Below are 26,013 nucleotides of genomic sequence, written 5' to 3'. Positions count from 1 at the left end.
GTCTTTTAGAATACTTTCATCTAGGTTTCGCCTGCTAATAACTAAATTTCCCTCTCCACTTCCTTCTCTCCCTTCTTTTTCCTTCCCTTCCCTCCTTCTTAAATTAAGATTTAATGAGATAATATGTGTGATATGCCTAGGAAAGTGCTGGAGACAGGAGTAGGCCTTCATCAGTTAGTCTATATCTATCAATGCTCATTTCCTCCCTATAGCCTTTGTAGGTATACCTTTTTTTTTTTTTTAAAGTAGGCTCCATGCTTAGTGTAGAGCCCAACATGGGGCTTGAACTCACCACTCTGATATCAAGACCTGAGCTGAAATCAAGAGTCAGACACTTAACTGACTGAACCACCCAAGTGCCACTGTAGGTATAGTTTTAAATAGTCTTATCTTACTCCAGAGGGTGCCTGGGTGGCACAGTGGGGTAAGCATCTGACTCTTGGTTCCCACTCAGGTTGTGATCTCAGGGTCATGAGATCAAGCCCTGGGTTGGGCTCCCTGCTCATTTTTTAAAAAAGATTTTATTTATTTATTCATGAGAGAGAGGGGATGGGGTGGGGGCAGAGACATGGGCAGAGGGAGAAGCAGGCTCCCTGTGAGGATCTTGATGTGGGGCTTGATCTCAGTCTCTGGGATCATGCCTGAGCTAAAGGCAGATGCTCAACTGCTGAGCCACCCAGGCATCCCAAGATCCCTGCTCATTGTAGGAGTCTGCTTAAAATAATTTCTCCCTTTCCCTCTGCCCCTATTGTCCCCGCCTCACTCTCTCCCGGTGCTCACTTTCTCTTTATCTCTCAAATAAATAAATCTTAAAAAATAGTCTTTCCTTCTCATACTTAATTAACATCTTATTCTGTTTTCACAGCCTAAGACATTTTAACATTGAACATTTAATGTTTGCATAGCTGTAGATGATATAGTTTTTGTCACTTACGTTCTGTTGGAAGTACATTTTTAGTATGATATGGCATGGGGGAATGGGAATAGGGAAGGAAAGATTATATTTAGAGCAAAGGGAAGTTGAAAGAAAAGTAAAAGCTATGGTTTTCTTCTCTACCTGGCCTTTTAAATAGTTTTAGAGAGCTGATTAGTAACTATGTTTGGCTTAAGTGTATAGTGGCTTATTAAGGATAGATATTTTCAGGAATCAATCTATAGTCAATATCCCTTTCCAAACTTGTTTTTTTTTTTTTTAAGATTTTATTTATTTATTCATGAGAGACAGAGAGACGCAGAGATACAGGCAGAAGGAGAAGCAGGCTCCATGCAGGGAGCCTGATGTGGGACTTGATCCTAGGTCTCCAGGATCATGCCCTGGGCCGAAGGTGGTGCTAAACTGCTGAGCCACCCAGGCTGCCCCCAAACTTGTTTTTTTAAATTTTTCTCAGTCTTATCAGTGGGTATCATCTGTGGCTACCTTTACCACTGAGGATTAAGCATGGCTTATAGAAAAATTCTATCATAGGTGTTCCTTATCACCTAGTTAGCTCTTCTAAAAAGAAGGGAAGTCTCTCTAGAAGCAAATTACAGTTAAATTGTTATATTTAATTTCTAGTAAGAGATCAGATAAAAGTCTTGGGCCCTTGCTGTAAATGTAATCATTACAGATTGAGGTGGCATTTAACTGATAGTGTTTTTCTTTTAAGAACCTAGCTCTATAGTTAATTTTCTTATTTCCATCTCTGTTTTCAAATTATTATATACAATAGACTTTGGCCAGTTTCTATTAGCTCTGAAGGAATACACTTTTTTATTTTATATTACAGTGCTTCATTTGTTTTGCATGATGTAGTGCTATAGTTAATTATCCGTTGGGAAAGAGGTCTTTCCTCAAAGGGAATTACTTTGGCATTATTCATGGCCAATTGTAGTGTGCCTTAAGCTAGATTTTCTTTGCTATCCATGTCCTCCCAGGATGTGTTCTGTCATCCTGCTGAAGGAATGCAAATTAACTTCATTTTGGGCCCAAATAAGACTTAGTTTAAGAGGACAAATCTGCTGAAGGAAAATGATGTGTTGCCAAGCCAAACAAACTATTTTTGTTTGAATTATGTTTTTTTTCTTTTCATTGATATGGATAATACAGAAATGACTTATTGGGATTGTTTCTCATTTAATATATTCATCCTGGGATTAACTAAGTAGCAAAGCAATAATGTGTTGAATGCAAACTATTTTGATTTTTTTTAACCTAGAAATTAAAAAAATAAAATATTTAAGATACTGATAATATTTTTGTGAGTTTCTAAAGTAGTACTAAGGTGATCGTGTGGTATACATAGTCTATATTTAAACTATATGGAAAAAAATACTTTCAAGTGATTTTTTTCATGTGTCTTTGGACATATAATGTGTTTGTTGCAGGGGCTTAAGAAGAGTTGACTTTTTAAAAATTTTCATTCATTTGAGAGAGAGAAGTAGAGGGAGGGGCAGAGAGAAAAGTAGATTCCCTACTAAGTAGGGAGCATGGTGTGGGGCTCTATCACAGCAACTTGGGATCATGACCTGAGCTGAAGGCAGATGCCCAATCGGCTGAGCCACCCAGGTGCCCCAAGTTGACTTTTTATAATTAGTTTTATTGTAATGAATCATAGGTATTAAAGTTTATATAAATAAAAGTTAAGTTGATAGTAGTTTACTATCTTGAGATTACTATGATACTGTAACAGCAATGAATTACATGTACAGTAACAGGAAAACACAGGTTTTTTTTGTTTTTTTGTTTTTTTTTTAAGGTTTACTTGTTTATTTTAGAGCATGATTCAGAGAAGGGGTAGAAGGAGAGGGAAAGAGAATCCTCAAGCAGACTTAGTGCTAAGTGTGGAGCTCCACATGGGCCTTGATCCCAGCCAGGACCCTGAGATCATGACATGAAAGGAAACCAAGAGTAGGCTGCTCAACCAACTGAGCTACCCAGGTGCCCCCACACAGGTCCATTCTTCTTATTTTCTTTAATTTTATTTTTTAGAGAGACAGAGTGGTGAGAGTGCTCAACACAGGAGCTCAGCACAGAGCCCAATGTGGGACTTGATCTCATAACCTTGATTTTTTTATTTAATTTTTTTATTGGAGTTCAATTTGCCAACATATAGCAGAACACCCTGTGCTCATCCCACCAAGCGCCCCCCTCAGTGCCCATCATCCACTCACCCCAACCCCCCGCCCACCTCCCCTTCTACTACCCCTTGTTCATTTCCCAGAGTTAGCTGTCTCTCATGCTTTGTCACCCTCACTGATATTTTCACTCATTTTCTCTCCTTTCCCTTTATTTCCTTTCACTAATTTTTATATTCCCCAAATGAATGAGACCATATAATGTTTGTTCTTTTCCGATTGACTTACTTCACTCAGCATAATACCCTCCAGGTCCATCCACGTCGAAGCAAATGGTGGGTATTTGTCGTTTCTAATGGAGTAATATTCCATTGTATACATATACCACATCTTCTTTATCCATTCATCTTTCGATGGACACCGAGGCTCCTTCCACAGTTTGGCTATTGTGGACATTGCTGCTTTAAACATCGGGGTGCAGGTGTCCAGGCGTTTCACTGCATCTGTATCTTTGGGGTAATCCCCAGCAGTGCAATTGCTGGGTCGTAGGGCAGTTCTATTTTTACCTTTTTGAGGAACCTCCACACAGTTTTCCAGAGTGGCTGCACCAGTTCATATTCCCACCCACAGTGCAAGAGGGTTCCCCTTTCTCCACATCCTCTCCATCATTTGTTGTTTCCTGCCTTGTTAATTTTCCCCATTCTCACTGGTGTGAGGTGGTATTTTATTGTGGTTTTGATTTGTATTTCCCTGATGGCCAGTGATGCAGAGCATTTTCTCATGTGCATGTTGGCCATGTCTATGTCTTCCTCTGTAAAATTTGTTCATGTCTTTTGCCCATTTCACAATTGGATTGTTTGTTTCTTTGCTGTTGAGTTTAGTAAGTTCTTTATAGATCTTGGATACTAGCCCTTTATCTGATAGGTCATTTGGCTGCCAGTTTTTAAGGTAAGTGTGACCACTTTCCTTGTTTGGTTGCTGAAGCTGAATTTTTATGGCACTTAACACTTGCACTAAAAGATGAGAATCATAAATCCCACTTGGTCATGGTGAATAATCTTCTTTTTTTTTTTTTGGTGAATAATCTTCTTAATGTATTGTTGGATCCTATTGGCTAGTATCTTGTTGAGAATTTTTGCATCTGTGTTCATCAGGGATATTGGTCTATAATTCTCCTTTTTGGTGGGGTCTTTGGTTTTGGAATTAAGGTGATGCTGGCCTCATAGAACGAGTTTGGAAGTACTCCATCTCTTTCTGTCTTTCCGAACAGCTTTAGTAGAATAGACATGGTTTCTTCTTTAAACATTTGATACAATTCCCCTGGGAAGCCATCTGTCCCTGGCCTTTTATAAAAAAGTCTTGGGAGGTTTTTGATGACTGCTTCAATTTCCTCCCTGGTTATTAGCCTGTTCAGGTTTTCTATTTCTTCCTGTTCCAGTTTTGGTAGTTTGTGGCTTTCCAGGAATGCGTCCATTTCTTCTAGATTGCCTAATTTATTGGCGTATAGCTGTTCATAATATGTTTTTAAAGTCGTCTTTATTTCCTTGGTGTTGGTAGTGATCTCTCCTTTCTCATTCATGATTTTATTAATTTGAGTCTTCTCTCTCTTCTTTTTAATAAGGCTGGCTAATGGTTTATCTATCTTATTAATTCTTTCAAAGAACCAACTCCTGGTTCTGTTGATCTGTTCCACAGTTCTTCTGGTCTCGATTTCGTTGAGTTCTGCTCGAATCTTAATTAACTCTCTTCTGCTGAGTGTAGGATCTATTTGCTGCTTTTTCTCTAGCTCCTTTATGTGTAAGGTTAGCTTTTGTATTTGAGTTCTTTCCAGTTTTTGAATGGATGCTTGTATTGCGATGTATTTCCCCATTAGGACTGCTTTTGCTGCATCCCAAAGATTTTGAACGGTTGTATCTTCATTCTCATTAGTTTCCATGAATCTTTTTAATTCTTCTCTGATTTCCTGGTTGACCCTTTTATCTTTTAGCAGGATGGTCCTTTACCTCCACGTGTTTGAAATCCTTCCAAACTTCTTCTTGTGATTTAGTTCTAGTTTCAAAGCATTATGGTCTGAAAATATGCAGGGTACAATCCCAATCTTTTGGTATCTGTTAAGACCTGATTTGTGACCCAGTATGTGGTCTATTCTGAAGAAAGTTCCATGGGCACTTGAGAAGAATGTGTATTCAGTTGTGTTTGGATGTAAAGTTCTGTAAATATCTGTGAAATCCATCTGGTCCAGTGTATCATTTAAAGCTCTTGTTTCTTAGGAGATGTTGTGCTTAGAAGATCTGTCGATTATAGAAAGTGCTGTGTTCAAGTCACCAAGTAAGTGTGTTATTATTTAAGTATGTCTTAACTTTTGTTATTAATTGATTTAAATATTTGGCAGATCCCACATTCAGGGCATAAATATTCATGATTGTTAGGTCCTCTTGTTGGATAGATCCTTTATGATATAGTGTCCCTTTTCATCTCTTACTACAGTCTTTGGGATAAACTTTAATTTATCTGATAAAAGGATGGCTACCCCTGCTTTCTTTTGAGGACCATTTGAATGGTAAATTGTTCTCCAATTTTTTATTTTCAGGCTGTAGGTGTCCTTACGTCTAAAATGAGTCTTTGTAGACAGCAAATAGATGGGTCTTGCTTTTTTATCCAGTCTGAAACTCTTCGCCTTTTGATGGGATCATTAAGCCCATTCACGTTCTGAGTTACTATTGAAAGATGAATTTAGTGTCATCATGATACCTATTCAGTCCCTGATTTTGTGAATTGTTTCCTTGGACTTTTTCTTTTACAGAGCCCCCCTTAATATTTCTTGCAGAGCTGGTTTGGTGGTCACATATTCTTTCAGTTTCTGCCTATCTTCAAAGCTCTTTATCTCTCCTTCTATTCTTTTTTTTTTTTTTTCTCCTTCTATTCTGAATGAGAGCCTTGCTGGATAAAGTATTCTTGGCTGTATGTTCTTCTCATTTAGGACCCTGAATATATCCTGCCATCACTCTCTGGCCTGCCAGCTCTCTGTGGAGAGGTCTGCTGTTAACCTAATACTTCTCCCCATAAAGGTTAGGGATCTCTTGTCTCTTGCTTCTTTAAGGATCTTCTCTTCATCTTTGGAATTTGCAAATTTCACTATTAAATGTTGAGGTGTTGAGCGGTTTTTATTGATTTTGGGGGTGGGGATCTTTCTATCCCCTGGATCTGAATGCCTGTTTCCCTTCCCAAGTTAGAAAAGTTCTCAGCTATGATTTGTTCAAATACACTTTCTGGTCCTCTGTCTCTTTTGGTGTCCTCTGTCTCTTTTGGCGCCCTCTGTCTCTTTCGGCGCCCTCTGTCTCTTTCGGCGCCCTCTGGAACCACAATTAAACATAGATTTTTCCTTCTGAGGCTGGCTGTCATTTATTTCCCTTAACCTGTCCTCATGATCTTTTAACTGTTTTTCTCTTTTTCCTCAGCTTACTTCCTTGCCATCAACTTGTCTTCTGTGTCACTCACTCGTTCTTCTACCTCTTTAACCCTCATTGTTAGGACCTCTAGTTTGGATTGCATCTCATTTAATTGATTTTTAATTTCTGCCTGATTAGATCTAAATTCTACAGTCATGAAGTCTCTTGAATCCTTTATGCTTTTTTCTAGAGCCACCAGTAGCTTTATAATTGTGCTTCTGAATTGGCTTTCTGACTTTGAATTGTAATCCAAAATTTGTAACTCTGTGGGAGAGAGTACTGTTTTTGATTTCTTTTGTGGTGAATTTTTCCTTCTAGTCATTTTGCTCAGTGCAGAGTGTCCAAAAACAAGTTGTACTGGAAAAAAGAGAAAAAAAAAAAAGGGGTGGGGAACAAACAAAACAAAAAACAAGGGGGAGTATCCTTTGATCCTATATAGTGTAAATCCCTCCACTTCCCCTGGAACTTTCCAGAGCTGCTTGGTCAATAAGTTGCTTTTCCCCTGTCCTTCCAGCTGGTCTTCTGGGGGAGGGGCCTGCTGTGCTGATTCTCAGGTGTGTGCACCTGGGGGAGCTGTCCAGCCCCCTGCCAGGTGCAAGGCTCAATGGGAGCTGTTTATCCTGTGAAGCCCCTGCTCAGTCCCAGGTACAAGGTGACACCAGGAGGAACAACAATGGCGGTGGCCAGCTCTCCAGCTCTAGAGTCAGCTCCCGCGTTAATTACTGCAGCTCCCAGCCTGCAGGGGCCTGGATGCTCCAGGGGCAGGGGACGCTGATATGCACAGCTCGGGGCCGCACAGCGGCAGGAGCGTCCTTGCTGCCCTGTGTCCTCCCAGCCTCCACCTGTCCCGGGGGGGTGGGGAGCAGATCTCGGGCAGTGTCCCCCAGCGCCCTTGGTCCGGGGCCTGCATTGCTGAAATCATGCTCTCAGGGCGGCACAGCCCCCTCTGTGTGGAGCTGCCGCCCGAGCTGCTGCCTGAGTTGCTCCCAGGTCCTGCTGGATGCGCACCAGCCTTTTAGGGAGCTCGGCAGCGGTGTGTAGTGTGCTCTCCCCCGGGGCACAGTTCCTCTGTTAGTGCCCCTGGGCGCCTGAGGGCATCCCTGCCCCTTCTGGGATCCTGCCTGAGTTCCCTGCGAGCGCCTTTCTGTCCAGGACAATTGGTAAACTTTCTGTTTTTCTGGGACTGGGCTTTTCTGTCCGGGGGGTTCTTGCTGCCAGGCCTTAGCCGGGCTCCTCGCGGGGGGCCCCTCCCCCTTGGATGCTTTTTTCTTTATTTTTTTCTGTCTTCCTACCTTGATAGAAGCTTGAACTCTTCTCACTGTAGCATTCTAGCTGTTCTCTCTTTAAATCTCAGGCCAAATTCATAGATTTTTAGGATGATTTAAAAGTTATCTAGGTAAGTTGGTGGGGACAGGTGACTTGGGGACCCTACTCTTCTACCATCTTGCCCTGCCTCCACAACCTTGAGATTGTGACTTGAGTTGAAATCAAGAGTTGGAGGCTTAACCCACTGAGCTACCCAAGTGCCCTTCATTCTTATATTTTTATGTTTGAAATAAACTCCAGTACCCATAAGAAATTTTCTTTGTTTATACTTTCCTTCCTGCTTCATAGGGAAGTTATCAAGTGGAAAATGATAATTCATAGGAAGGTTTGTGAATTCCTTGTAAGAAGAATGTATTATGTAGGGGCGCCTTAACAGTTTGTTAAGTGTGGAACTTGATTTTGGCTCAGGTCATGATCTCAGGGTCCTGTGGTCCAGCCCTGTGTTGGGCTCTGCACTCAGTGTGGAGTCTGCTTGTCCCTCTCCCTTTGCTCCTCCCCCTCTTTGCACTCCCTATCTCTAATATAAATATATATATATATTTAAAAAATGTGTTATGTAGTTTTAAAATATGCTAGTGAAGAGGAAAAAAACTACTCTGTGACCGTAAAGTGGAGGCAGTCAGTGAACACACAACACACTATAAATTCCTCCCTCCTATACTTGGTGTTACTTTTGTCACATATTTTACTTTTCAGAATACTACAAATACACAACACATTGGAACTATTTTTGTTTCAGACTAGGAGTTGACAAATTTTTCCTCTAAAGGACCAGATAGTAAAATATTTTTAACTTTGTTAGCCTACAAAGGCAAAATTGATGTATGTTTTGTAGATATACTTAGGCAATAAGAAAGTAAATAAATTTCCACACAGTTTTTATTGATGAAATTTAAAAATAATTGAGCACAATGTTTTTGGTAATATATCTCTAATGATAAGAATAAAATTTTTTTTGGATTAATTGTCTTTAGTGTTAATGTTCCTTATAATCAAAATCAGTCACAAATCTTAATCTGTTAATGCTGACCTGTAATGAGATTTTATATTTTTCATCTTTATAAATACTTTTTCAGACAAGTATTGCCAAATACTGATGTCAGTCTGTAGACACGTTTTGAGACTATGCATCATTTGGAAGGCATTTATGGAATTTGTTTAGCATCTTCTCTTGTTATTTGCCATTTAGCATGTTATTACATTGCAGATTAGAGTACTTCCAACTGATGGTCAGGTGGAAGTTCCTCAGTTGACCATTATATGGATTTTGAAATATGGAAATTTCCTTTGTAGTTGCATTGAAGTTTAAAAAAACTCTACAGGAACTGTATTTTGAGTACAAAAATGTGTGTGTAATCCAAATTTGGTTTAGAATGGTGGAGATAGGGATCCCTGGGTGGCGCAGCGGTTTGGCGCCTGCCTTTGGCCCAGGGCGCGATCCTGGAGACCCGGGATCGAATCCCACATCGGGCTCCCGGTGCATGGAGCCTGCTTCTCCCTCTGCCTGTGTCTCTGCGCCTCTCTCTCTCTCTGTGACTATCATAAATAAATAAAAATTAAAAAAAAATATTAGAATGGTGGAGATATTGTTTCTTTTTTTAACTTTTGAAAGTATGAGAAGTTTGGAAAGCAGTTTAACATTAGTTGTGATTTGAGTTGGCATCAGAATATCTTTAATATAGATATGCTTCACAAATAAGTGCAGTTTTAAGTTGCATTCATTAAGAAGCCTTATCAAGACTGAATCAAAAACTAATTTCCAAAACCATTTATTATTTGACAGTAATAGTGGATGAGGGAAGGGGTACCTGGCTGATTCAGTCAGTGGAGCATGTGACTCTTGATCTTGGGGTGTGAGTTCAACTACCACATTGGGTGTAGAGATTTTTAAAATTTATTTATTTATATTTATTTATTTATTTATTTTTAAAAAATATTTATTTATTTATTTATTCAGAGAGAGTGAGAGAGAGGCAGAGACACAGGCAGAGGGAGAAGCAGGCTCCATGCAGGAAGCCTGACGTGGGACTCGATCCCGAATCTCCAGGATCATACCCCGGGCTGCAGGCGGTGCTAAACCGCTGTGCCACCGAGGCTGCCCTAGAGATTTTTTTTTTAAATAAAATGTTTAAAAAATAGTGGATGAGGGAAGTTTTCACAAAAATTTCAGCCACAGCTTGAAGTGCGATAAAGTTACAATAAAACTTGAGCACTACTAAGTCATCTTGCTACTGTGCACTTGAGCAAGTCAGGATACTTGCTTTCTGTTTCTTATAAAAATTCACAGAAGTGAAGCTGATCAGGTTCATGAGAGCAGATGAAGTTCTTTGTTGACTGATGCAGAATAACACATGAAATAGTCATATAATTTCTACAGAGTATTTGCTAATGAATCAAATATTGAATAACCATAGATTTTAAGCATCTTACATGTTTTTACAAGCTTTGTAAACTGGTCCAAGTTATTTTCTGTCCGTGTATATTTTCACTACATCAGTCATAACACATCTTAGTAGCTTCCACATCACATGGTACTGAGTTAGTGTTGACTCCATTTGTTCAGTCACTTCAGACTTGGAATTGACTTCTTGAATATAACGGAGCAGGATCAGTAACACATGTTGACTCATGAATCAAGGGAAGCAAAAAAAAAAAAAAACAAAAAAAACCAAAAAACAAAAAACAAAACAAAACAAAAAATCAAGGGAAGCCACTAGGATTTCTTTGCCTTTTAAAAAAGATATACAGGGATGCCTGGGTGGCTTAGTTGGTTGAGAGGCTGCCTTTGGCTCAGATCTCAGGGTCCTGAGATCAAGCCCTGCATTGGGCTCTCTGCTCAGTGGGGAGTCTTGTTTCTGCTCCCACCCCCGCTTATGTGTTCTCTCTCCATTTCTCTCTTTCTCTCAAATAAATAAAAATCCTTAAAAAATAAGGGTATATAATTCAGTGGTTTTAATGTATTTAGAAGGTTGAATAACTGTTATCACTATCATATTCCAGAATATTTTCATCACTCCATAAAGAATCCCTGTACCCAATGACAATCACTCCACATTTTTCTCTCCTGTCCAAGAAAATCACGGTTACTAGCCTACTTTCTATGTCCATGGGATTTGCCTATTCTGGACATTCCATATGAATGGAATCATGCAATATGTGGTTTTTTGTGTCTAGTTTCTTTTTTTTTTAAAAGATTTTATTTATTTATTCATGAGAGACACAGAGAGAGAGGCAGAGATATAGGCAGAGGGAGAAGCAGACTCTCCAAGGGTGCCCGATATGGGACTCTCTATCCCCAGACTGGGATCACACCCTGAGCTGAAGGCAGACGCTCAACCGCTGAGCCACCCAGGCGTCCCTGTGTCCAGTTGCTTTAACTTAGCGTAGGGTTTTTTTTTTTTTTGAGAGACTCACAGAGAGAGAGAGAGAGAGAGAGAGAGAGGGGGGGGGCAGAGACACAGGCAGAGGGAGAAGCAGGCTCCATGTAGGGAGCCTGACGTGGGACTCGATCCCGGGTCTCCATGGTCATGCCCTGGGCTGAAGGCAGTGCTAAACTGCTGAGCCACCTGGGCTGCCCTAGCATAGGTTTTCAGGTTCATCCATACACTAGTATATATTAGTACTTCCTTCTTTTTATGCATGATCATATTCTATTGTTGGATATACCACATTTTGTTTATCCAGTCAATTATTTGATGGATATATGGTCTGTTTCCACTTTTGTCTATTACAAGTTGTGTTATGATCCTTTGTGGATAACTTTTTGTATGAGTAAATGTTTTCAGTTCTCTTGGGGTATATATGTAGGAGTGGAAATGCTGGATCATGTGATAATTATATGTTTAACTTTTTGAGGAACTGCCAAATGATTTTCTACAGCAGCTGTACTATTTTACATTTCTACCAGCAATACATCCCTCAGTTTTATTGTCAGTCTTTTTGATTATAGCCATTGTAGTGGGTATGAAATGGCATCTCATGGTTTTGATTAGCATTTCACTAATGACTAATGATGTTGAACATTTTCATGTTTTTTTTCTTTTTTAATTCAAATTCAATTAGCCACATATAGCACATTATTAGTTTCAGATGTTGTGTTCACTAATTCTTCAGTTGCGTATAATACCCAGTGCTCATCACATCACCCAATTACCCCATCTCCCTACCCACCTCCCCTCCAGCAACTTTCAGTTTGTTTGCTATAATTAAGAGTCTCTCATGGTTTTTCTCCCTCTTTGATGACTTCTCAGTTTTCCCTCCCTTCCCCTAGGATCCTCTGCACTGTTTCTTATATTCCACATATGAGTGGAACTGGTCGGTATTATTTTGAGTGAAATAAGTGAATCGGAGCATTTTCATTCTTTTAAGAGATTTTATTTGTTTATTCATGAGAGACAGAGAGAGAGAGAGAGAGAGAGGCAGAGACACAGGCAGAGGGAGAAGCAGGCTCCATGCAGGGAGCCCGATGCAGGACTGGATCCTGGGCTGAAGGCAGGCACTAAACTGCCGAGCCACCCAGGGATCCCGCATTTTCATGTTTTATTGGCTACTTGTATATCTTCCTTAGAGATATACCTGTTCTGATCCTTTTTCAATTTTTAATTTTTTATTGTAAATGTTCTTTTATATATTCTGGATGCAAATCCCTTGTAAGATATATTATTTGCAAATATTTCCTACCATTATCTGGGTTTTCTTTTCTTCCCCCCCCCTTTTTTTTTAAAAGATTTTATTTATTCATGAGAGATACAGAGAGAGAAGCAGAGACACAGGCAGAGGGAGAAGCAGGCTCCCTGCAGAGAGCCCGATGTGGGACTCGATCCCAGGTCTTCAGGATCACGCCCTGGGCTGAAGGCAGGCGCCAAACCGCTGAGCCACCCAGGGATCCCCCAAGATTTTGTTTATTTATTCATGAGAGAGACACAGGCAGAGGGAGAAGCAGGCCCCCTGCAGGGAGCCCAGTGTTGGGAGGGGGGGCACGACTTGATCCCTGCCTGTGGGATCATGCCCTGAGCAGAAGGCAGATGCTTAACCCCTGAGCTACCCATACATTCCTCCCTGGATTTTCTTTTTCATTTGCTTGAAGGTATCCTTTGCAGCACAAATGTTTTTAAGTCTAATGAAGTTCAATTTATTCTTTCTTTTTTTGTTTATAGTTTTGGTGTCATATATGAGAAAGCACTGACTAAGGTCATAAAGATTTACTCTTATATTTTCTTTAAGAATTTTATAGTTTAGCATTTATATTGTCTTTGATCCATTTTGAGGTAAAATTCCCATATTTTGAATTAGGTGTACAGTTTTGCCTAAAATCTATACTTATGTAACTCATTGTCATACACTATTTCTGTCTTTCCAGAATATTCTTTTTGTGCTACCTAATCATTTTGATTTTATTTATCTTAGATTAATTTAGCCTGTTCTAGATCTTTTTGTAAATAGAACTATGTAGTATGTACACTTTTGCATTTAACTTTTTTTATTCAGCATAATGATTGTGATATTTGTCCAATGTATTACTTGTATCAGTGGATCTTTATTTTTTTATGGCTAAGTGATACTGTATTTTTGAATATGGCATATTTTATCTATACTTATTGATGGCCAGTTGGGTTGTTTCCATTTCTGGGCTATTGTGAATAAAGCTGCTATGAATGTTCTTATAGAAATTATTTGTTTTGAGTTACTCTGATGAGGGGTTTATCACTTTTTTTGCATCTTTTTTCACTGAAATGTAGTTGACACACACTATTACATTAAATTTAGGTGAACAACATAGTGATTCAACAGTTCTGTAGGTTATGCTATGCTCATCACAAGTATAGTTAACCATCTGTCACCATATGACATTATTGTAGTATCATTGACTAACATTCTTAATACTGTACCTTTCATCCATGTGACTTATTCCATAACTAGAAGCATGTACCTTCCACTCCCCTTCACTCATTTTGCCTATTTCACCAATCCCTGGCAGCTATTAGTTCTCTGTATTAATGGGTCTGTTTCTACTTTTTTGGGTCCATTTTATTTTTTAGATTCCACACATAAATAATACGGTATTTGTCTTTTTTTAAAAAAAATATTTTATTTATTCATGAGAGACACAGAGAGAGAGAGAGGCAGAGACACAGGCAGAGAGAGAAGCAGGCTCTACGCAGGGAGCCTGATATGGGACTCGATCCCGAGACTCCAGGATCACGCCCCTGCCAAAGGCAGGCGCCAAACCGCTGAGCCACCCAGGGATCCCTGTCTTTTTCTTTTTGACTTATTTCACTTAACATAATACCCTCTAGGTCCATCCATATTGTAATGAATGGGAAGATTTCATTCTTTTTTATAAATCATATTCCATTACACACACACCACATCATCTTTGTCCATTCATCTATCGATGGACACTTAGGTTGCTTCCATACCTTGGCTATTGTAGATAATGCTACAGTCAACAAAGGAGTGCATATATCTTTTTGTTTTGTTTTGTTTTATGCTAGGAGAGTTACCAGTTTTTTTTAATTTATTTTTTATTGGTGATCTTTTCTAATTAATATTCTTATTTTCCTTGGGTAAATACCTAGTAGTGGAATTACTGAGTCACATCCCATTTTATTTTAAGTTTTTTTTAGGAGTCTTCATACTGTTTTCTGCAGTGGTTGGACTGATTTACATTCCCATCAACAGTGCGTGAAAGTTTCCTTTTCTCCACATCCTCATCAGCACTTGTTATTTCTTGTCTTTTTGACACTAGCCATTCAAAGAACTGATTTTAGATTATAAGACTTGGTATATAGTAGTATAAGTCCTTCAAGATTGACAAGGCTATTCTTGTTTCTTTGCATTCTTATATAAATTTTGAAATAAAATTATCATTTTCCTAAAAAAAAGACATGGGATGAAATTTAAAACAATTTTTAATTCTAGTATAATAATATACAGTGTTCTGTTATTTTCAGGTATACAATATAGTGATTTAACTATTCTATACATTACTCAATGCTCATCATGATAAGTGTACTCTTAGTCTCCTACACCTCTTTCACCCATCTCCCATCCATCTCCTCCCCTTTGGCAACCAGCAGTTCTCTGTATTCATGAGTCTCTTCTTTTTTGTTTATCTTTTTTTTCTTTCTTTGTTTTGTTTCCTAAATTCCACATATGATTGAAATTATATGGCATTATCTTTCTGGACTGACTTATCTCATTTAGCATTATACCCTTTGGATCCATCCATGTTGTTACAAATGGCAAGATTTCAATCTTTTTTATGGTTGAGTAATATTCCATTGTGTGTATGTATATATACAGACATACTACATATATACATGCATGTATATACATATACACTACATATTCTTTACTCATCTATGAATTGACAGTTGAGTTGCTTCTATACCTTGGCTATTGTAAATAATGCTGCAATAAATACGGAATTTTGATTGATACTATAGATTTTCTCTTGTACATTTGCTGTTTATTTCATTAATTTTTGTTTATATATATATTTTTTAATTTATTTTTTATTGGTGTTCTATTTACTAACATACAGAATAACCCCCAGTGCCCGTCACCCATTCACTCCCACCCCCCGCCCTCCTCCCCTTCTACCACCCCTAGTTCGTTTCCCAGAGTTAGCAGTCTTTACGTTCTGTCTCCCTTTCTGATATTTCCCACACATTTCTTCTCCCTTCCCTTATATTCCCTTTCACTATTATTTATATTCCCCAAATGAATGAGAACATATAATGTTTGTCCTTCTTCGACTGACTTACTTCACTCAGCATAATACCCTCCAGTTCCATCCACGTTGAAGCAAATGGTGGGTATTTGTCATTTCTAATAGCTGAGTAATATTCCATTGTATATATAAACCACATCTTCTTTATCCATTCCTCTTTCGTTGGACACCGAGGCTCCTTCCACAGTTTGGCTATCGTGGCCATTGCTGCTATAAACATCGGGGTGCAGGTGTCCCGGCGTTTCATTGCATTTGTATCTTTGGGGTAAATCCCCAACAGTGCAATTGCTGGGTCATAGGGCAGGTCTATTTTTAACTCTTTGAGGAACCTCCACACAGTTTTCCAGAGTGGCTGCACCAGTTCACATTCCCTCCAACAGTGTAAGAGGGTTCCCTTTTCTCCGCATCCTCTCCAACATTTGTTGTTTCCTGCCTTGTTAATTTTCCCCATTCTCACTGGTATGAGGTGGTATCTCATTGTGGTTTTGATTTGTATTTCCCTGATGGCAAGTGATGCAGAGCATTTTCTCATGTGCGTGTTGGCCATGTCTATGTCTTCCTCTGTGAGATTTCTCTTCATGTCTTTTGCCCATTTCATGATTGGATTGTTTGTTTCTTTGGTGTTGAGTTTAATAAGTTCTTTATAGATCTTGGAAACTAGCCCTTTATCTGATATGTCATTTGCAAATATCTTCTCCCATTCTGTAGGCTGTCTTTTAGTTTTGTTGACTGTATCCTTTGCTGTGCAAAAGCTTCTTATCTTGATGAAGTCCCAATAGTTCATTTTTGCTTTTGTTTCTTTTGCCTTCGTGGATTACAGACCAATATCCCTGATGAACATGGATGCAAAAATTTTTGTTTATATTTTTATTATGGGGACTTTGTTTCTCAAAGTATAATCATCTTTATAATCATAATCAAATATAATATAAAACTGTTTATATTAGATAAGAAGCCTCCAGTGTTAATTTCTTTTTAAATAATTGTAACAGGGGTGGGGGGCCGGTTTTATAAATAAATCTATATATATATGTACATAGGAAAAAAAAATAATTGAAGCATATTTGCCCCAAAAGGACAGGTGAACACAAGTTATGCTGAGGGAAAGAAAGACTCTGCTTACAGAAGCATTTTTATACACATGTGTGGTATGGGGTAATTTTGCTAAAATGTCCTTCAATATACTGAGCTACTTTATATTACTATTCAAAATATAGACTGAATTGAAGGGAGCTTATGTATTTGAAAGATGAATTAGTGAAGAAGGGAAAGTATGTATTTAAGAAAAATTAGTAATTATTTTCTGTGACACTGACCTTGTCTCAGTATTTAAAAATGCTAATTGGTGTGTTTACCTTTGTTTTCCTAGTGATATGCAGCTTTCGAGGATCTGTCCCTCAAGGGTTGGTCTTAGAAATAGGAGAAACAGTTCAGATTCTTGAAAAATGTGAAGGTAAGTATGGACCTATATAGTACACAATTAGTGATAATTTTGGGTAGTATTATATACATTTATTGTGTAATCTTAGATTATAAACAATCATTTTGAAAGCATAATTGACCACATTATGATATATTGTTATAAAATCCTTCCTAATCTATGTTTATCATAAATGTAGGCTATTTTGGTTCTAATCTAATAGCAACAATTAAATAACTCAATGTTGGCCCTCAGAACGTAATTTTTACATACTATGTTAAATGATTAATTTTATAATCAAATAATCTTCCACCCATGCTTAGCTGCATTTGAATAGAATTGAATTGTAATTAGTTCATTTGTGTGTTTCTGTTTGACTGGATGTGATCGGTTATAATTAAAACAAGGCAGTAAATATGCTCAAATGAAGTTTGGCTTGACTATTAGCCTCTTCTGTGATGTATATAGTTATTTCTGCCATAACATCTATGTATTATTGACATAACAATGTAACATAAACATAACATAAAAATGTAACATTTTTCAAAATCATGCACTCAGGGGCACCTGGGTGGCGCAGTTGGTTAAGCATCTGACTATTGGACTCAGCTCAGGTTGTGATCTCAGGGTTGTGGGATTGATCCCTGTGTTGGGCTCTGGGCTCAGCACAGAATCTACTTAAGATTCTTTCTCCCTCACTCTTTGCCCCTCCCCTTCACTCTCTCTCCATCTCTAAAATAAATAAATCTTTAAAAAAAAATCATGCACTCAGATCAACAAGATACATAGGAAAAATTAAGTTAGGGAGAAATCACATAAAATCAGAGTATTGACAAAACCAAAATTGATACCATGGGTATCTGGGCAGCCTAGGCTGGCAGTTCAGCAGGACTAGAAGCCATCTCAAATTATATAACAGAATGGATGTATCTTGTAAGAAGTTACTGTGGCCAAAGATGAATGGATAAAGAAGATGTGGTTTATGTATACAATGGAATATTACTCAGCCATTAGAAACGACAAATACCCACCATTTGCTTCAACGTGGATGGAACTGGAGGGTATTATGCTGAGTGAAATAAGTCAGTCGGAGAAGGACAAAAATTATATGGTCTCATTCATTTGGGCAATATAAAAAATAGTGAAAGGGAATAAAGGGGAAAGGAGAAAAAAATGAGTGGGAGGTATCAGAAAGGGAGACAGAACATGAAAGACTCCTAACTCTGGAAATGAACTAGGGGTGGTGGAAGGGGAGGTGGGGGTGTGTGGGGGTGACTGGGTGACGGGCACTGAGGTGGACACTTGACGGGATGAGCTCTGAGTGTTATTCTATATGTTGGCAAATTGAACACCAATAAAAAAATAAATGTATAAAAATTACATAACAGAATGGAAATGTTGCTATATGAGCATGGGGATAGGGGAGACAATGCCATGTAAATGGAGCTCTGATCCAGTTGCCTACTGTTAAGGTGGATATGGAAGTAAGTATAACCTACCATGACCCAGGAATATGTAAATTTGGGAGTGCACTTTTCTGGAAAGGGAGCTCTTGTGCAGCAGTCATTTAACATTTTCTTAAAACAAATATAAATCAGTACCCTTTCATGATAAAATCTCTAGGCAAAATAATAGAAGGGATTTTTCTTAATCTGGTAAAGGATGTCTAATAAAAAGTCTATAGCAAATACCATTATTCATTTATAAAATATTGAAAGATTTCTCATTGAGATCTGAAAATGAGACAAGGAGACTTGGTATCATTGTATATGTTGAACATTATACTGGCAGTACCAGCTAGTGTGGTAAGAAAAATAAGATACGTAAAGAATGGAGAGATAAGATTGAAACTATCATTTGTACATGATTGTGTATATGAACATCCAATAGTTTCTGTTAAAAAAACTCTGGGGATAAATATGGGAACTTAAAAATATGATGGGTACAATATCAATATATTAAATATACATTATTTTATATCTATTTGCAACTAAGTACTAGAAAAAGAATTAAAGAAATAAGGTTATTTATATAGTATCACAAACATCAAATGCCTAGAAGTAAATCTAATAAAAAATGCAAGACATCTACATTAAAAGCTACAAAAACATTGTTGATAGAAATTAAGGAAAATCTAAATAAGTGGAAACATATACCATATTTAGATTGACAGACTTACTGTCATAAAGATGTCAGTTCTTCCCAGATTGATCTTTGTTTAATACAATCCCAACAAAATCCATCAGGTTTTTTCTTTTTTTTCCTATGGATATTGAACAGCCGATTCCATCATTCGTTTGAAAATGCAAAAGGTAACAAATAGCCAACACAATCATGAAGAAGGCAAGAAAGTGAAAGGTTTATACAACCAGATATGAAGACTTATTATAAATGAAGACATTGTGGTTTTGGGGCAAAGACAGAATAAATGAAACAGAATAGAGGGGCCAGAAACATACCATCATGTATATCATCATCAGTGATACATGAAAAAAGTGAAAGTTGCAGTGCACTGGGGAAATGATATCCTTTGCAAGAGATGATACGGGACCACCTGGAATAAAAAATGATAGCACATTCAGTAAGTGTTATTGTGTCAATATCGAAAGCAATGAATTGTGATCTCTACCTCATAGCATTTGTCCCAAACACCATTTTAAGATGGATGGTAGACCTAAATGTGAAATGTAAAACCATAATGTACCTTGAAGGAGATATAGGAAAATACTCTTCTTGACCTTTTCAATTTTGCTTTTCAAAAGACATCATGAAGGAGAGAAAAAAGGCAAGTCACGGCGAGAGAGATGTTTCACAAAGGACTTGTATTTAAAGTATCTAAACTATTACAAATCAAAAATAAGATATTCCAATAGAAACGAGCAGAAGGCTTGATTAGGCTCCTCACAAAACATATTCCAGTGGCTCATAAACATTTGGAAAGGTGATGGGACACCTGGGTGGCTCAGCGGTTGAGGTCTGCCTTTGGCTCAGGCCGTGATCCTGGGTCGGGGGATGGAGTCCCTTATCCGGCTCCCTTGGAGAGCCTGCTTCTCCCTCTGCCTGTGTCTCTGCCTCTCTCTCTCTGTGTTTCTCATGAATAAATAAATAAAATCTTAAAAAAAAAAGTTTGGAAAGGTATTTAATTTCATTCAGCAGGGAAATACAAATTAAAACCACAATGAGATACCACAACACAGCCACTGGAATGACTAAAATTCAAAACTTTGGCAATACTAAACTGCTGGTAAGGTGTAGAACAACTGTTACTTTCATACACTGCTGGTGGGAGAGGAAATGGGGTAACCAGTTTGGAAAAGTATTTGGCATTATTAACTAAAGTTGAATGTACATATACCTGATGATCTAACATATCTATTCATAGGTATAAATCCAACAGCAAAATACATGTATAAGATGTTAGTGATCACTTTATTCATAATTGTTGCAAACCAACCTGGAAAAAATATATGTTCATCAACAGCAGGATGGTATATTCATACAATTGAATGTGACACAAAAAGGAAGTGAATGAATTATTACGTACAGCATTACAGATGAGTCTCACAGATACACTCTTTTTTTTTCAATAAATTTATTTTTTATTGGTGTTCAATTTGTCAACATACAGAATAACACCCAGTACTCATCTTGTCAAGTGCCCACCTCAGTGCCCACCACCTAGTCACCCCCACCCCCCGCCCACCTCCCCTTCCACCACCCCTAGTTTGTTTCCCAGAGTTAGGAGTCTTTCATGTTCTGTCTCCCTTTCTGATATTTCCCACTTACTTTTTCTCCTTTCCCCTTTACTCCCTTTCACTATTTTTTATATTCCCCAAATGAATGAGACCATATAATTTTTGTCCTCCTCCGATTGACTTCACTCAGCATAATACCCTCCAGTTCCATCCACGTTGAAGCAAATGGTGGGTATTTGTCGTTTCTAATGGCTGAGTAATATTCCATTGTATACATAAACCACATCTTCTTTATCCATTCATCTTTCGATGGACACCAAGGCTCCTTCCACAGTTTCACAGATACACTCTTGATTGAAGTCAGATGTAAGTGTTCGTGCCGTTATGGTCCTGTACACATAAAGTACTGAATCAGGTAAAACTAATATAGCTGGTGATATTTGTCGGAATATTGAAATAACCACCCTTATATCTGGCTTCTTTTGCTACAGTTATATCTGTGATATTGTTATTTGTAGTAGCAATCCATTTTCCTTTCTGTATCACTTTCAATTTAAGAGTGTGTGCATGTTAATGACTGAAAGAGACAGGAGTGGCATTTGGGATGCTGCTATTATTTTACTTATCTGAGTGGTGGACATACAGTTGTATATTCTTTGCAAGTTTACTTAGCTGTAGACTAATGATTTTCACATTTATGAATGTTACATACCAGTAAAAAATTTAAAAAATAAAAGGACTTGGTAAATTTTATGAGAAGTATAAAGATGCAACAACATGGTTATATCTAAAAATACATTGAACAAATGAACCAGATATGAAAAATTACATTCTCTATGATTCAACTTCTATGAAATTCAAGAACAAGCAATACTATAAATCTGTGATGATAGAATAGTGGTTGCCTAGGAGAGTATTGACTGGAAAGAGGCATGAAGGAACTTTCAGGATGATTGAAGAGTTCCGTGTCTTGATGAAATCTGGGTTATGTGTGTATTACACTTGTTAAAGCTTATAGAATGGTACATTCACAGTCTGTGCATGATATTGTATGTAAATTATGCATCAATGAAATGGATTAATGAAAAACCAAGTTACAAACTGGAATTTTTTGCGATATAAATGACAAGGATAATATAAAAGAACTCATGTAAACCAATGCTAATAAATAACAAGTGAATAGAAAAATGAACAAAAATATGACTATGGACTCCATAGAAATGCTCAGTCTTGTCAACAAAGAATAGCAAGCTACAATCAGAGTGATGAACAAGTCTATACATACTAGTTTGAGAATAAAATTAGTCTGATCTATCCAGATGTTGACCCAGATATTTTTCAGTGGGAATTCTTATATGGAGGATAATGGGGATATCTTGTGATGTTAGATGTGCATATCCTATGATTTAGCATTTAAATGGCTAAGTGTATACCTTAAAGAAGTGTTTTTAAAGCTATCCTCATCAAATCATTAGTGGATTACAAATTTCATTTAGTGCTCACTATCAACATTAATAAAAAATATCAGGAATATTTTGCTATATCAGTTATGATCTATTTACAGTAATAATTTGAATAGGGAATATTTAATATAAATGTTAACTGGTAAAAAGTAATTACTAAAAGGGGTAAAAAAACATTAAAAATTTATAGAAGTAACAGGTGCCAAAGTCAGTGACTACTGAGGAAAAGTCAGTAAGCAAGGAATTAATTTAAAAGAACACTCTCCTGTCTCAAGGCAAAGATTCAGATCCTTTTGGAAAGGCCATGGCTGCCATAGGAACATGTGGCCTGTCAGTGGTCAAGAAACTTGCCGGAGGGCATGGGTTAGAGCTGGCCAATAGCAACAACCTGCTGGGTAGCAGTAAAACTTATGGAATGGTATGAGTGAGCCAGAGCTGGTCCATAAGTGCAGTTCCTCAGATGCCAGAGCCTAAGAGCCATAGCTTGTCTGTGGAGGTGGCTGAGATAAGCACTGCTGGGCCTCCAACATGCCGGTCATCTGGCTAGGGTGCTGACAATAAAAGAGTGCACTGGAACCAAGAAGGGAAACTCCTTTCTGCTATGGGCTTGCCGTGTCACATGAGTACTCTATTGACAAAGCCTAATGTGGGTGAGTTTGCAAAGAAGAAATGTTGATAGGCTCTATATTAGTCTAGGATTGCCAGAAAAACCAGTAGGAGATATATAAGCATATGTATAAATTTATTACAAGGAATTGGTTTGTATGGTTATAGAGGCTAAGAAGTCCCAGGATCTAGAGTTGGCAGGCTACAGACTTAAGTGAACCAATGTTCTAGTCAGAGTCAGAAGGCCTGAGAACCCGGAGAGCTGATGGTGTAAGTTTCAGTTGGAGTACAAACCTGAAGGCAGGAGGAGGCCAGTGTCCTAGCTTGAAAACGGGCAAAGAAAGTGAAATCTCTCTTATTCCACCTATTTGTAGTATTCAAGCCTTCAGTAAATTGGATGAGATGAGCCTCACTCATATTGGGGAAGACAATCTGTTTTATTACTCAGTTTACCAATAAAAAATGTCAATATGATCCAGAAACTCTCATATACACACCCAGAATAATATTTAACAGTGTCTGGGCACGCAGGTAGTGCAGCCAGAGTAACACATAGGATTAACCATCATAGAACTTAATTCCAGAATTAAAAAGCAGGATAGACAAGGGTAGATTGGTCCTGAGGGGTAGTCAATTGGTAGGTGGCATAATTGCATGTAGCATCATAGATTTTTTTCTTTGTGAGATTTGCTTCAATTTCATGTGTATGGGATTATGATACAAAATCTATTTCTAAATCTAGGCCATGGTAGGAAATATTTGAATGTATTAGTCTGGAGAAACTTCTGCAAATGTGCATATGAAGACACCTACAGCATTGTGTGTAGGAGCAAAAAATTGATAACATCCTAAATGTCTACCAAAGAAAATAAATTTTGGGATCTAACATATAGCATGATGATTATAGTTAATAATTCTGTAATATATATTTTAAAGTTGCTAAGAGTAGATCTCAAACATCGCTACAAAAGGAAATGCTAATTATGTAACTTGATGGAAGGGTTAGCTAGCTGCTCTATGGAGGTAATAATTTTCCAGTATATATGTGTATCAAATCAAAGTGTATCAAAGGTGTAATGTTGTACACCTTAAACTTACACAGTTATATGTTAATTACAGCTCAGTAAAGCTGGAAAAATGTAAAAAAAAAAAAGGCAATAAAATAATAAAGAAAACAACATGAAAAATAACTTGTTTATATTTCTATTTCTTAATTTTTTCAAATTTTTAAAAAAGATTATTTATTTGAGAGAGACAAAGCAAGAGCACAAGCAGTGGGGAGGGTCAGAGAGAGGGAGAAGCAGACTTCCCATAGAGCAGGAAGTCTGATGCATGCATGGCTCAATCCCAGGGTCCTGGGGTCATGACCTGAGCCAGAAGCAGATGTTTAGCCGACTGAGCCACCCAGACGCCCCTAATTTTTTCCATTTTATTCTTATGTATTTACTCTGCAGTGGAAGATAAGATTTTAGCCCTGTTCTCCTTTCCCATCCCAAACATATACAAACATGCTTCTTACATTCTTCCAATATACTTATCATCCTGTTAGTTAAATTAGTATTTTTTTTTTTTTTTAAATTTTTATTTATTTATGATAGTCACACAGAGAGAGCAAGAGAGGCAGAGACACAGGCAGAGGGAGAAGCAGGCTCCATGCACCGGGAGCCCGATGTGGGATTCGATCCTGGGTCTCCAGGATTGCGCCCTGGGCCAAAGGCAGGCGCTAAACCGCTGCGCCACCCAGGGATCCCTAGTATTTGTTTTTATTACTATGATTAATTCATGGCTGATACATATATAGTATATTATCACTGTATCTTGTATTACTATTTGGTTTCTAGAATTAATATTTGACATATATATTTAACAAGTATATAATTTAAATAAATAAATAAATAAAATACACACACACACATCACCTTTTCTTTTTTTTTTTTTTTTTTAATTTTTATTTATTTATGATAGTCACAGAGAGAGAGAGAGAGAGAGGCAGAGACACAGGCAGAGGGAGAAGCAGGCTCCATGCACCGGGAGCCTGATGTGGGATTCGATCCCGGGTCTCCAGGATCGCGCCCTGGGCCAAAGGCAGGCGCCAAACCGCTGCGCCACCCAGGGATCCCCATATCACCTTTTCTTTATCCATTCATCCACTGATAGACACTTAGGTTTCTTTGTCTTAGCTGTTGTGAATAATGCTACAATGAACAATGGAAAAAAGAATCTAGTTTTAAGTTTTTGAGGAACTTCCATACTGTTTTCTGTAGTAGCTGTACCAATTTACATTTCCATTAACAGTGCACCAGGGTTTCCTTTTCTCTACATCCTTGTCAGCATTTGTTATCTCTTGTATTTTTGATGATAGTGATCCTAACAGATGTGAGGTAATACCTCATTGTGTTTTGGCTTAGAATTTAAATTTAGAATTTTGATTTAGAAGTTATTTTGTGAGAGCAGTCAGGTGGCCTCAGACTGGATTTTGGTTGGTTAGTTAACATCATTTTCCCTGTCATAAATAATACCAGATTCTAATTGTTTCAAGAGCCAATTCAAGCAGGTACTCTGTCTTTATTACATTCCCTCCAAGCCAGGAATTCCACTTAAATTCACTTGCTGGGCTCATGTTTATAAATGACAGTGTGTAGTAAAATTCTCTGGCTTCCTTAGAGAATACTTCCCGAGATAGTATTTATTGCTTATGACATATGCTTTGTGCTGGAAGACTCATGTCACTTATCCCCATTGTGTCTGTTTGCTGATTTGTTACCCGTATAGCTCTCCAAAGCCATCTTATTCATACCTTGTTTTACTGTCTAGATTCATGATCCATAGGGTGCTTTGACTTTGGGTCTTGTAGGTATTCCTACTATGGGTTTCTCACTCAATTCCTTCTTCCATTTTACTTTGAACATTTCTGTCTTCTGTCCCCTTTCTTATTGTCTTAGTCTGATTTGACTTATCTGCCTATTCCTGTGCTGTCCTTAGTCCTAAAGTTGATGCTGGCTTTTCTGTAAGAAAATTTCCACTACCAAGCTGGAGAGTGTACATCTGATTTTTTTCTTAAATTATATTATAGATACGATAATATATATATAATATATATTTAATAACAGGTTTCTTTTTTAAAGTGTGTGAAAAAGCAACTTGTAAAAAAAGTTTAAAAATAATCTTTTATTCCAAGGGATCTAAGTAATGTAAATATTTATTAATTCTTTAGTTTCTCTGTGATTAGAATGAATCCAAATGTACAATAGTTATTTTGTTTGCA

At 37.7% G+C, this 26,013-nt stretch overlaps 1 protein-coding gene across 8 annotated transcripts in view; it reads left to right on the top strand.

The window, feature by feature from the left end:
• The window catches only part of DOCK3 (dedicator of cytokinesis 3), a 504,793-nt gene that overhangs the window by 61,135 nt on the left and 417,645 nt on the right, over positions 1-26,013 (top strand). For all 8 annotated transcript variants that reach the window (XM_038566321.1, XM_038566316.1, XM_038566315.1 and 5 more), the window contains exon 2: positions 16,934-17,017. In XM_038566321.1, the coding sequence (XP_038422249.1) occupies positions 16,934-17,017 (84 nt within the window). The remainder of the gene's footprint in view (positions 1-16,933; positions 17,018-26,013) is intronic.

The sequence above is a fragment of the Canis lupus genome, chromosome 20, assembly GCF_011100685.1.
Source record: "Canis lupus familiaris isolate Mischka breed German Shepherd chromosome 20, alternate assembly UU_Cfam_GSD_1.0, whole genome shotgun sequence".
In the NCBI taxonomy this organism is placed as follows: Eukaryota; Metazoa; Chordata; class Mammalia; order Carnivora; family Canidae; genus Canis; species Canis lupus.
Note: the sequence above shows the minus strand (reverse complement) of the source record. Positions and strands in the feature narration are given on the sequence as shown.